Source organism: Marmota flaviventris, chromosome 13 (assembly GCF_047511675.1).
Source record: "Marmota flaviventris isolate mMarFla1 chromosome 13, mMarFla1.hap1, whole genome shotgun sequence".
NCBI lineage: Eukaryota > Metazoa > Chordata > Mammalia > Rodentia > Sciuridae > Marmota > Marmota flaviventris.
In genome coordinates this window covers 42739804-42754361 of record NC_092510.1, presented here as the reverse complement: position 1 = coordinate 42754361, position 14558 = coordinate 42739804, and the positions used below count along the sequence as shown (strand labels likewise).

Genomic DNA, 14558 nt, shown 5'->3' with positions numbered 1-14558 from the left:
CGCTCACCAACCAAGAGTCTAGCAGGTTACAGCTTCCAAGCTTTGCACTCACTTCTTTGCATAGGACATACGCTCTGTGAGAAAGATAAGAAATTAAAGGGAAAAACCCCATCACTCTGTTCTTTCTCCACATTTGTTTGTATCATTCTTCTTTTCCCTTCATCCATATACTCTGACTCCAAAATTGTTTTTATTATTATAATTTTCACAATTTACTTACAAAAGATGTGACTTAACAAATCATTTAAATTGTTATTATAATTAATATCATCATTAAAATTTAATATTTTTTATTATTATTTGTTCTTCTTTATTCATGAAAATCAGATAACTTCTTTCAAACACAGTACACAAAAGAAATAGTAAAATGAAGGCAGTATCATTCATCAATGAGTAGATGGTATTGACTTTCACTGGATATAACTATCAAATGATGACCTAAGCTTAGTCTGTTACCAAAATAATACACATGATCAAACAGAGGCATAAATTCTTCACTGATTTATGGGCCTCATGCCTTCTATGATGTGCCACCAATTTATGTGTGATATTCTGGTGTGTTAGCACATGTGTTTAGATAGAGGTGAAAGTCAATGTAAAATGGCATGTAAACAGGCAGCTGCCTGCTTACTGTTCTCGCCCCAGGGAGCTCTGCTTTCAAACTATATGGAGAAAGTGGTGCTTACAAATGTGCAACAGAAAGGATCAGCTCTGGAAAATTTCAGGCATTTATGAAACATACATATACAACCCTGATTATATCACACTCAAGGTCATAGTATCCAGTTTTGAGATCTGAATCAAATTAGAAAGATTTAAAATTTTGAAAACTTGCATCATAGACAGCTAGGGTACCATTTTAGTCTATAGAAAAATGGAAGGGTCAGTAATGAATACACACACAGATATTATGTTACTATAAGGTACAGCAACAGTGACATCTGCCCATGTATTTATTAAGAGAAATAAGAAATTTTTCCTCATCTTTGTTCTATTAAATGGAAGTTGATTTGGCCCTACCCTAAGATTTAGAAATGATGTCACTGATATAAATAAATTAGTGTTAAACATTCATAGGGGATTACTGTTTAGATATGTCCCAACATCCTGCTCCTGGGCAGCCTCAGGAGCTAGTAGCTGTATCAACACTGTAGGTCCCTGAGCTCTACCAGGCAGATTTCTCACTCTCATGGCAATTCACTTCATCCAAACCAGTGGTTTCAAATCTCTTTAGGGATAGCAGCCCTTTTGTTGAAAAAAAAAAATTCTTGGACGCTCAAACACTGAAGGCTTGGGTTTTCCTGGTAACTACTTGGGGGAGGAGCTTAGCCCTACTTTAAAGAATATTCTTTAACCTGGAAAGGACATTAAACTTGGAATACAAAATTAAACACAATTTTAAACATGATTATTGATATTGATGATGAACTTTAAAAAAAACATGCTAATTGTCTAGAATAACCAAATTAATACCTGAATGTGGTGGTTATTAATTATGCACTTAGTATAAATCAGGCCCTGTCCTGAAAACTAAGTATGTAGCAGTAACTCAAACAGACATAGCCCTTGTTTTGAGAAACGTGAGGTTTAATACATGTCACCTTCCAAACTAGGACATGTGCTACGAGGAAAGGTTTAAGTTAAAATGGAAATGGAAGTTTAATTCTTCTTCTCAGTAAGTACCTCTTCATTAAGTTCCACTACATAGCTAAAATATTTTTCTTTTCAATTTATTTCTCTCCCTTCTTTTCTGGGAAAAACCAAAATGTATCCCAGTTTGAAAAAATGATCTTGAAATTGATTTTGGAAAGTACTAAAATATGTCTACGTCTCATCCCATTTATAATATTTAAGGTCTCACTGCAGAGAGAACTACCGTTTCATCTGGTATTTTCTATACTTTTCTCTTTAAAAAAGTATAGAAATTACAACATCACAATCAAATTTTGAAGACCTATACAACAGACAGTGGGCTGTCCACAGGGGAATTCTAGAAGACTCCACCCCCACAATGCAATTTTGAGAAAGCTCAGAAGTCAAAAAGCAAAAAAGAATCACATCTTTTGAGCATCTGCTATGTAAAATGCTGCATTATGATGATACAGGTATTCATTTAACCCTTATAATAATTCAACATATGTGTTTTTCATTTTATAGAACTTAAGACTCTAACCTCACACCATACAAAAAAATTAACTCAAAACAGGTCACAGATCTAAGTGTTAAGCCATGAAACTATAAAATTTCTGGAAAAGAATATACAAGGAAATCTTTGTGATCTTAAGTTAGGCAGAGATTTCTTAAGATAGGACACTAAAGGTACTACTCATAAAGAACAAATCAATAAAATTGTGCTTCACCAAAATGTAAAACTTTTGCTCATCAGACATTATTAAGAAAGGGAAAAGACAAGAAAAAAAGGGGGAGAAAATTTTTATAAATTGTATTTGATAAAGGATTCATAGGCAAACTAAAAAAAAAAGTTTGTGACTCAATATAAGACAACTCAAAAATATCTTTAAAAATTTTTGAATAAGATTTTCAGGACTGGGGTTGTGGCTCAGCAATAGAGCGCTTGCCTAGCATGTGTGAGGGTCTGAGTTCAATCCTCAGCACCACATAAGAATAAATAAAATAAAGGTATTGTGTCCAACTACAACTAAAAAATAAATATTAAAAAAATAAATATCAAAAATTAAATAATTAATTTGAAAGAGAATAAAATCATGGCATTTGCAGGTAAATGGATGGCGTTGGAGAAGATAATGCTAAGTGTAGTTAGCCAATTCCAAAAAAAAAAAAAAAATGCTGAATGTTTTCTCTGATATAAGGAGGCTGACTCATAGTGGGGTAGGGAGGTGGAGCATGGGAGGAATAGATGAATTCTAGATAGGGAAGAGGGGTGGGAGGGAAAGGAAGGGGGCAGGGGATTAGCAAGGATGGTGGAATATGATAGACATCATTATCTAAAGTATATGTATGAAGACATGAATTGGTGTGAACATACTTTATATACAGAGGAATGAAAAATTGTTCTATATGTGAAATAAGAATTGTGATGCATTCCACTGTCATGTATTTAAAAAATAAAACCAATTTAAAAAAAGAAAAGTAAAATAAATTTCTTAGGTTTTATAAGTAAGCAAAAAAAAAAAAAGATTTTCAGCAAAGAAGACATGAATGGCTAACAAGCACTTAAAAAGATATTTAATTAAAAAAAAAACCTGCAGCAGATAACAACATAGCATATAAAAATACACATATAAATATGTGATGCTAATGGTGTAAAAGTCAAAGAGATTCAAAAAGGAATTTAAATTAGACTATTCCTTAAAAAATATCAAAATCACTAGTGACTTAGGAAAATATAGATTTACTGAGATACCACTGCATACCCACTAGAAAGGATATTATCCACCAGACTAATAACACAGGTACTGACAAGAATGTGGAGAAACAATGCCTTCAAATGTTGCTGGTTGAAATGCAAAATGGTACAGCAACTTTGAAAATCACTTTGGTAGTTTCTTAATGAAGTTAAACATACACTTACTAAATAGCTCAGTAGTCTCTCTCCTAGGTACTTACTCAAGAGAAATAAAAACACAAATCTACCCTGAAGAATTGAAAGCAAATGTTCATAGCAGCATTATTTATAACAGCCCCAAACTGAAAATAATCCAGACATCAATCAACTGGTAAATATATAAACAAAATATATTATATTCATAAAATGGAAAAGTATTCAGTCTGGAAGAAAAAAACTGAAGACAAATGACAAAAGTCTTATACATGGAATGTATAAAGAATTATCAAAAGTCAGTAACTGAGCTCATATCTCACTTCCTAATTGTGATTTCCTTAAACATTTTGGTCCACGACAATTGCTTCTATATCAAATGTATTGTCAATAACCTTTACTGAGTATTTTTCTTATAAAATCTTTAAGATCAGCTCCTGGTGAGGGTAAGGGAACTCATGGGGAATCAATATGGAATAGCATGATATAAATGGGACATGACTTCCTAAAGCTAAGTGGCTTCACTGATAAGAGGTGTCCTTTGGTCAATCTATTGTCTGCCACCATCATGTCTTCATGGCCTCTGTACTTAAAAAAATAGGGTATCTCAAAATCTAGTAGAAAATGGGAATCCAAATGCTTCCCCAGATTCCATGCATTTATTTTTGGAAACATATTTTTCTTAAGTCTTTCAACTCATTTGGTTATTTCATTTTGCTTCCAAAGTACCCAGATCATTTCTACACGCATGCCGACATATCTTCGAATCCCCCCCAGCAACACAGAGTTTAAACAGAGTTTCAAAAGGAGGATAATGACAGGGTAGATATGCCTCCCAATGCCAGCCACTGTTGGATTTAAGCTTTGTACTAAGAAGAGATGATGAAGTCCAAGATTGCCCTCAAGTTCAAGGTAGTTATTTTCATTTTGTTGAGACTGAAGATAAGATGCTACACCTTTAGAAAAGAATAGGAAAGAAACACCAGAAACCTGTTTCCTAGGAATAAGTTCCCAGACCAATCATTTTGAGATAATTACCAAACGAGAAATACTGTCAAGTGAGAAAGGCAAATATTTGAAGAAAAACGTAAATGATATTGTGCCTTCATTGCAACTAGTGAATCTTCTCCATGGGACATCAGGGCAATGAAATACTTCTCTTCAGAGAAGCACCAGTGCTAAGAAGAAACTGATAATATGACAGCTACAGATGCAGTCAGTGAAGATTCACAATTTATAAAAGAGAAAGAAAATGGAACTGTAAGTCAAATCATTAGTGTGGCCCAGGCTTGGAAAAAAAAAAAAAAAAAACCAACCACACACACAAGAGTTACACAATAGGGAATAAATACCTAGCACCTGAAATGTACTAACTCCCACAAACTTAAGGGACAATTTAGGAAACTTGTGAGATTGTTCTGGGCTTCAGTGAAGGACAGAGAGTTTAGAATTGAAGAATCAGAAGAAATCCGACCTTAATTAGGATCCCCTGCTCAATAACTGTGGGTTTAGTCTTTAAAAGTATAACAAGATGCCGTTTCTAAATAGCATTCAGGTTCTCTAATTTTTCTCAGTCTAGCCAACATGGTAATATTGTTCCCTCTTAGATGGATAAAGTCTTTCTATTTACTTCCCATCACTCTTTTAAGTTGTGTTTATAATGGCACAGTAATGTGTTTTGTGAATAACACTACAAATGTGTTGGGAAATCACAAAAACAAATGTGTTATTTGTTTTTGATGATACTTGGAAGAATATGAACTACTTAACTACTGATTTATTAGTTATATGATATTTGTGAGAAATGTATATATGAAATTTATAATTATTAAGATGTTAAAAGAAATTTGATCACTTAAATGTAAAATGGTTATGTTGGTCTATAAGATTCATGTATTATGTGAACATTAGGTAGAGAAAAATGAGTTTTCTTATTTTTATGCAAAATTAGATTTATAAATAAAGTTTTTCCAATAACTTTAAAGGCTTAAAAAAGTATATTTTAAATTGAATAGTGATAAAAATCAAAGTAATAATAGGTATTTTTCTATGAGTATAAAAGTCCTCCCAAGGAAGAAGAAAAATCAACTGGGATTTGGTGATGCTTTTTATCTCATGGGCTCCTAGCTCCACAGTAAGGATAGACAAAGATACTGCCCCAAGTAGTTAGGTGCCATGTGGGCCATGACCACAGAACCATAGCCCAAAACAAAAAACAAACAACAACAACAACAAAAACCTATTTAAAGCTTTTGCTACAATGTAGATGTTAAGAGTCCCACAAAGGTCCATATATGAAGGCTTGGTCCACAGTGTGGTGTTACTGGGATGTGTAAGAGGTGGGGTCTAGTTTCTCCTTTTCTCACTCTATCTAACCCAATTTTCTCTGGCAAAAATTCATGGATTCTAGAAGAATCACAATTGCCTAGGGGAGAGAGACATAAGCAGAGGGTGAAGGTAAAGAAGATCGATCTGGAGCAAACATAAAAGTAATTCAGGATGAGGCGGGACTTCCCAAGGCTGAGATGGCCTCGTTGATTACAGGAGTCCCTTGGTCAATCTAGTGTCTACCACTGTTATGTCTGCATGGCCAACTGACATGAAACTCCAGAGCACCTAAAAACCCAGAAGCCAATAGAAATCCAAAATGCTTCCCTGGATCCCACAGCACAGAATGCTTCTAGAAACAACTTTTCTCTTAGTTTCTCACACACACTTTTAATTATTTTCTTTGGCCTCTACAATAATCGGATCATATCTGCACCTATGATTGCAGGGGTGTTTGAGTGTGGAACACAGAGAAGCTTCCCACACCAAGTCCACTGAATGCTATACTTTACCTTTGAGGGACTCTCAAGGTCTTCCAACACAGATGCACAGAGTCATAAGGAGCAGACTTCATAAAATGGTGCTAAAAGGGGGGAGGACAAGCAATGGAATGCAGGGAGCTGATTTGTGATCCAGACCCAACCCCATACAGTCTATTCTGGGAAGCTTGGACAAACAAAAGGGTTTTTGTGTGTTTTTTTTTAAGTGTGTGTGTGTGTGTGTGTGTGTTGATATCACATCTGTAAATTGAGCATTTATTTATTTTGGAGCAGGGTGTGTTATGAAAAGCTACTGAAATCACACTTTCAACTCTCAGAAAACTATAAGCATAAAGTAGGGAAGTAGACTTATAAAATCTAAAAGCTGCTAAGTCTTCTTTATAGCAGGTAGATAGTCTAAGCCCCTTTAACCTAACAAGTAGGAACAAAGTCCTGAGGGTATGTTTTCTAACTCTAAATTTCATCAAGACATAAACTAGATGAGGAAGAAAAAAAAGATTTTTTAAAAAATGTACAGAGGTAAATATACCCCCTCACCGCCAAAAAAAAAAAAAAAAAAAACTGACTTACCTTCTATGTATCTAGAGGGTCTTTAGTCCTTTCAATAATTTCTGAAGGTGAAGGTAGAAATTATTATTCTCTTTTTCAGTAGGGAAAAAAATGAGGCTGGAAAGTTTAACTAAATTACTATACCTGAGGAAAAAAAATTAATTCTAAGAACCTTTGCTCTTAGAAATTTTGGTAAGACTGAGAAATGCAGATGGCCCTCCCTCTTGTGTGTAGGTCACATTTGTTTCCATACTTGTTACAGAGGTAAACGTAACATAGCTGGCTAAATTAATGTTTCTTCAAAGATTCTGAAAATTCAAAGGCCATGACTATTTATCCTCAGAATCTGAAAGAATAATCTCTTCATGTTTCTTTCACATTCCAACAAAGGCTCAAAAATTTAGCTAGTTCTCATGAAAATTTCAGTGATGGACTATTGCTGTCGAATTTCTAAATGGTCCTGTTTCTCTTCTCACCTCCAGTGGCGAATGTTACAAGCTGGCCCTAGAACAATCTAGTGCCTATTGTAGCCCCTCCTCCCAAAATCAAAAGAAAGGAAACAGTCACCAATCCAGTGCCAACCAGGGCATGCTCAAGGATCTGGAGGCTAAGGGGGCCCTGGAATTTCTATGCTTGTTGAATTCTTCAGGTGAACAACTATCATTCCCATCAACATAGTAAAAGACAAAAAAATTCATGTCGCAATTGCATAGACTGACAGATGGAAGTGTGTGTAGCAATACATTTTATATTACTTCCTTTGACAGCTACAGATTGCATGCCGAGTTTACCTGGGCTGATACATACATTCTGCACGTGGAGTGCTGAGAGATAATTTCTTGGAAATTTTTTTGGATATCACGGAAATAAAGTACCCAGGTAGAAAAAGAAACTTCCTTGTAGTCCAAAGAAAATTTCTTCCTACTGTTCCAAATATCCTCTATAGTCACATAATCCCAACATAAGCATTTTAATGACTGCCAAATTTACTCTCAAATATGGATAGATCAGCTGCATTAAAATGATTTGTAATCACTGACTCTAAGGGAATGTTACTTTTTTTTTTTTTAACTAAAGCATGAGGCTTTATAAGGGACTATATTTATATCATACATAAATAAATAGCTTGGAATGATTAAACTTGATATCCTAAATTTGATTTTCATAGTTAAAAAACTGAAATTGCACTGTAGCCTTACAGCAGTCCTAGATAACAAGCACCAGAGGCATAGAGAAACTAGATCTTCAACAGCCAGAAACACTGTGTCCCACCACTGTGATGACTGTCTTCTCAGCAACATTCACACCTGATAAGCACACTGCATGGATTAGAATTTTCAGACAGAGGAAAATATTTTTTGCCACAAGTTTCTGATGCCATTGGTATATTTTCTAATGAAGAAAAGATTTCTTTGAGGAATGTGAAATATAGTTAGTGTTTCCAGGAAATAATTATTCTGCCTTGATCGTTAAGACACTGAGACAGAAGATAAACTGCATTACTAATGGTGGACTAGCACAATATGGCTGCTTTACAGAAAAGAAAACAACACTCTGCCACAGAGTCAGAGCTTATGGCAGAGTCGTCTGAAATCTACAAATCCAGTGCTGTGGGACAATATATTTATGATTTGTAATTTTACGTCAACTTGACTGTGACAGAAAGTACACAGATATTTGAGATATTATTTTGTAAACTTACCCAGAAACACCCAGAATAAAGTGTTTATCATTAAAACGGTTAAGACTGAGAAAAGTAGACTGCCCTCCCTCTTGTGTGCAGGTCACATTTGTTTCCATACTTGTTACAGAGGTAAAAGAATATAGCTGACCAAATTAGTGTTTCTTCAGCATCAGACATCAAAATCCTAGAAATATTTATGAGCAATCTCATAAGGTTATACTTAATTTACAACTGTAAACAATACATAATTATTATTATTAAAGAGTCATTAAGAAATGTCTCTCCAAGTACAAACAAAAAGCAAAGCATCTACAGAAACTCAGGAGAAGGCAGAAGTGACAAAAATATTACTTCAGATTGGCTCCCCAAGGAGAGGAGCTAACAGGATCACCTCCAGACTGACCACCTCTGATCTCTGCTATGGGAACTGATCTCTGTGTCAAAAGGCCCTCTGTGGAAAGTGCTTGTTTTGTGAAACACTACTGAAAAGCATGTCTGAAACAAAAGTGGTCATTAGCCCTGACATATTCACTAGTTCCTCTAAATGAGCCCAAGATGTTCTCTGAGGAGACAGAGGAAGGAGAAGACAGACAGATGGGAACACACACACACACACACACACACACTACAGACAAGGGCTACAGTTTAAAAAATCCAGAAAAGCCAGTCTTTTTTCTGTGTGGTGATTTTAGTTCCCAGTTGAAACATCCAAAAATCTAAATACATTGTCAAGTCAGATTAATAAATGCCATGTTTTCATACATTGCTGGTTGCAACCACTATGTAAAGCAGTATGGAGATTCCTCAGAAAACTTGGAATGGAATCACCATTTGACCCAGCTATCCCACTCCTTGGTTTATACCCAAAGGACTTAAAACCAGCATACTACAGTGACACAGCCACATCAATGTTTATAGCAGCTCCATTCACAATACCTAAGCTGTGGAGCTAAACTATGTGCCCTTCAACAGATGGATGGATAAAGAAAATGTGGTATATGTATATTCAATGGAATATTATTCAGCTTTAAAGAAGAATGAAATTATGGCATTTGCTGGTAAATGGATGGAGTTGGAGAAAAATCGCACTAAGAGAAATAAGCCAATCCCAAAAAACCAAAGGCCGAATGTTTTCTATGATATGCGGATGCTAATTCACAATAAGATGGGTGAGGGCGGGGGCGATAATAGAGTTATCTTAGATTAGAGAGAGGGGAGTGAATGGAGGGGAGAGGAAGGGAAAGATATGGGGGTAGGAAGGATAGTAGAATGAAACAGATATTATTACCTTATGTACATAGATGACTGCAAGACCAATGTGATTCTACAACATGTACAATCAGAAAAATGAGAATTATATCCCACCTATGTATGATATACCAAAGTACATAAATGCATTCTACTATCATGTATAAGTTATTAAAATATGAAAAATAAATAAATAAATAAGCGGTGGAAGAGGGAAGTCTATGGCAGTGCAACTGCTCTGGTTTCGGCCCACTGGGAGGGGCCTGGTAAGGATTCTGTGGGAGCCCTGGGAGTTTGAAAGCTAAGCATGGGGAAGAGCTGCAAGGTGGAGAAGAGCTGCAAGGTGTCATGTGTGATCAGGTATCTGAGGGTAAAACTTCAATCCTAGAACAGCTCCTGTATGGGAATCATGTAGTGGGTTCTGAGATGACTGAAACCTACTGAGATAGACCGGGAAGTGCTGGAGCAGGTGCATTCCTATAATACCCAGGGGCTTCAAAATGGGGCCAAGCTGCCACAGCCCTGCTTCTCCTGCACTGATGGCCACATCCTGGTCTACAGCACAGATGGCTGAGAGTCCTTTCAACATGTGGAGCTAAGAAGGAGACTGACAAATCTAAGGATAAGACGGAGGTCACCACTATGGTCCTGGGCAACATGTGTGACTTACAGGAACAGCGGTGTGTAGACCCAGATATGGCTCAGCATTGAGCCAAGTCAGAGTAGTTGGAGTTGTGGAAGGTAACAGTAGCTGACCACCACTCCCTTCTGGAGCCCTTTGTCTACCTGGCCAGCAAGATGACCCAGCTCCAGAGCAAGTATGCCTTCCCCCTCAGCAGCAAGAACAAAGGCAGTGGATCCTTGGATGGCTGAAGAGCTACCATTCCTTCTTCACTCTCCCAACTCTCTAGCTTCTGGAGCTCTAGAGGATGGGTTGAGGGCAAGGGGGGTACATAGGCAATCTGTCCTTGCTGGTCATCAGTTGGGAGCACACCACTAGGTCAGGCATCTGGGTTTTCTTAGGCCCATGCCACTTTTCTCTTTCAACTTTGAGAAATGCAGACAATTTTGATTAGTGCCCTCTTCCCATACTCTCCCTGCCTTACCTCCCAACTTACATCAAATTTTTTCCACTGTTGCCTAGATTTGTGGGTCAGCATCCCTTATATCTGCCCTGGACAGGAAGCAGAGCTATCATGCTGAAAGTGCCTAATTTAGGATTTGGGTTTTATTATAGGTGCCCCAACTTTCTGAGCTTCCTACCAGTCTCACACACTCACACACACACACACACACACACTCTCTCTCTCTCTCTCTCTCTCTCTCTCTCTCTCTCTCTCGGCACTAGCCTGAACTTGAGAATGGGTATCCAGGTATTGTATGTGTGGCGCACATGTGCTCACTCGTGTTAGCATTAGGAGAAGACCCATCCCTCACTAGACCTTTTTCCTAGCCTATTCTTAGCTGGAAGGGGCTAGGCACCTAGGAGTATCATTTTCTATATGAACTCTTCCCCTGCTCCCAACTGTTTCACATCCTCTTCCCTAAGCAGATGGGTCTCGTTGGTTAGGGAATGGAGAGATGACTGGGCCAAACAACAAGCTGACTGTGACCCAGCAAGGTCATTCCCCTTTAGGCATTGGTTTTCTCATCTCTAAGTTGACAGGAGCTGCTTAGATAATCTAGATCCTTTCCAATTGGATGACCTTCTAAAGCCAAGGGCTTGAGCCACCTGTGACTGGCCCCCTTGCTTCTCCCTTTTCAATGTGCTATACCTGCCAGCCTTGAGGCTAGACACATCTCTCCCTCCAACCACCAGAAGAAGGAAGTACACTTGCCACTCTGTCACTTGCCAGTGTGGCCACTCATGCCCAATCTACCCATGTGCCCTTCAGGGCTGGATTTCACTCCTTCCTCTGGATGTTTTCATCTAGTAGCTGGACTATTTGTATCACCTATATTTATATGCCTGCTGCCATAGTGAAGGCCGGACAAGGTGCTCCTCTAGCCCTTATTACCTGAGATGTCTGAACAGAATCAGGAACATCACTAAGCAGCTGATTAGGAGCCCCCAGGCCTTCCTTTGGGGCTCTGGAGCATGGTTAGTCATGCAGATGTGCTATCAAGTGAGCATAAAACCTCCAACCTTCCAGTGCACTCTTCATGCTTCTGGTGTACACCCCTAACAGGTGAGACACTACGGCCAGGTGACCTCCAGTATGCCCCTTCTCCACAGAATGGGAGCAGTGAGCAGGGGCAGATGCCTAGGGCTGGGCAAGGAGCAGGCATCTAAAGGCTCAGGCTCAAAGTTCATTTATTGGTATGTTGGACACAATAAAACCACAACTGCTATTATCAAAAATAAATAAATAAATGTCATGTTCTCCAATTCAGCAATAAAGTAAAATATATCACAAAGGAATTCTGATGTGCAGACACTTTGTAACAGAATAGAGGTAGATTCAAATCTGCTATGGTTTGATTATGTCTCCAAAATTTAGGTGTCATCAATGTAAGAGTAGAGTATTAAAATAGAGGTGGGCCTTTCAGAAGTGACCAGGCCATGAGTGCTGCTCCCAGTTAATGAGATTAAGGCCCTTTAAAAGAGGCTCCACACAGCATAGCTAGTTTGTCCTCTGCCTTGAACTATGTAAGGACATAGCAAGGAGGTCAAAATGTCAGACCTTTAATCTAGGACTGTGATTGCCCAGACTTTAAAACAGTAAGAAATAAATTCCTGCTATTTACAAATTACCTGTCTCAGGTGTATTTTCTTGTAACAGCACAAACAGACTGAGGCATTTCCTGATCAAATACTACTTTTCAATTAAAAGAATTTGGGGAAATCAATCTAAATTCACCTGGCTCTATTTAGAACGATGAAAGCAACGACTATTAAGGGTATGTGCTACTCAAAAAGTCAAGGAAACTTCTCAAGGTTCAGCTTCTATGGGCTTACATGAGGTCCACTGGGAAGCAGACACCACAGAAGCCTACTCACCACGATGTCCTCAGGAAACGTGTCTCTGCTAAAGGAGCCATCATCAAACATGACCTCGTAGAAGGTTTGTGATGTTACAGCCATCACCCTGCAGCTATAATACCGTGTATTGCGGTGCTTCGTGATGACCGTCTGACCCACAGAGATGGCCTTCTCGCAAGCCTTGGACTTCTGAGAGATGGAAAGAAGGAAGAAAAGAAAGGACACAAATAAAAGAAACACTTATTAAGAAAACAATAACTGATTTGGCCAAGGTTTTTTAGATTTTTAAAATTTAGGATTAGAGAATCATTTCAAACTTAAAGCAAGATGCAATACTCTAAATAGTACAAACACCACTCACATTTGAACCTTTACCCAGACTCATCTAGTGTTGGTTATTTATTACTATCATTAATATCTTAACGTTTGATTTATTGCTTGTATATTCTTTCATGTGTTTGTGTGTGTGCATGTGCGCACACGTATGTGCTTATTATATACAGGAAATAAGGGCCAGTTTTTTTATGTATATGCCTAGCATGTTTCTCTTTTATCATTTGTAAGCTACCTATATTGTGGGACTTACCACCTAAACACTTGGTGTTTATTTTCTAAGAACAAGGATATTCTCTGACATAACCACAGCTCTAGTACAGTTATCAACTTCAGGAAATATGTATCTATCACCAGTGCTCCCATCAATCAACTGAGCCAATAATGACCCTTGTGGTATTCCTCTCCCTAACCCAAACTTCCAAATACAACATCTAGTCCAGTTACATATGGCATTAGTTGCCATATCTCTTCTTTGTGTGTGTCATGGGTAGGGTAGGGTACCACAGATTGAACCCAGGAATGCTTTACCACAGAGTTATATTTCTATCCCTTTTTGATTTTGAGACTTGGTCTTTTGAAACTGCTGAGGCTGGCCTCCAACTTGCAATTCTCTTGCCTCAGCCTCCCAAGTCTCAAAGATTATAGCATAATGAACCATTATGCAAAGCAATTGCTACATTTCTTTAGCTCCATTTAACCTGGACTATTTTCATAGTCCTTTGTTTTTTTATACTAGTGATACTTTGGAAAGATATAATTCCTCCTTCCCCTGCTTATCAATTGAGTATTTGTCTGATGTTTCCCCATGATTAGACTCAGATTACAGATGGTGATATTTGTCTTTCTTGGGATATTTCATCTGGAAATACAAGTTCACAGGTCACTCAATGGTAATGTTAATTTTGATCCTGATCAAAGTGCAGTCAAACTTCTCTGCTTAATTACTATTTTTTTCCTCACACTAATAACAATCAGTGGAACACATTACCATGAAAATATCCTGTTCCTCATACATCTATGTACTTAGATGAGTCTCATTTACTTATTACTATGATGGTAGTGTGTGCTAACTGTTTTGCTGCAGCACTCCCTCCTCATTTACTAGTCTGGCATTTGTAAATGGAAGTCTCCCTCATCTACCCACATTCACCCACTCAGCATCCATCTACCCATCCAGTCAATCATAATCAGTAAGAGCTGATTAGTTCCTTCTCCCCAAATGCATAAAATTCCAACTGCATCTTATTAGTTTGGTGCTTGCTCAAATTGTCCCAGATGTAGACAATGAGAGTCCCTTCAAGCTGGTTCTTGTAACATATCTTTCTAAAGCAGTTCCTTCCTATCTGGCCTGAGAAGTTGTTCCAGAATCATCTTGCTGCATCCCTAAAATTAGCGATTCCAGGAGCATGG

The 14558-nt window shown here is 37.7% G+C and overlaps 1 protein-coding gene and 1 pseudogene across 7 annotated transcripts in view; one reads left to right on the top strand and one right to left on the bottom strand.

Annotated features, from left to right (window-relative positions):
* The window catches only part of Kdm4c (lysine demethylase 4C), a 394812-nt gene that overhangs the window by 30139 nt on the left and 350115 nt on the right, over window positions 1-14558 (bottom strand). For 5 of the 7 annotated variants that reach the window (XM_071600633.1, XM_071600634.1, XM_027943077.3 and 2 more), the window contains one exon: window positions 12831-13001. In XM_071600633.1, the coding sequence (XP_071456734.1) occupies window positions 12831-13001 (171 nt within the window). Of the gene's footprint in view, window positions 1-12830; window positions 13002-14558 lie in introns of those variants that run through there. The other 2 variants (XM_027943079.3, XR_011704102.1) reach the window with 2 other exon arrangements.
* Window positions 10137-10517, top strand: LOC114098849 (NF-kappa-B inhibitor-interacting Ras-like protein 2; annotated as a pseudogene).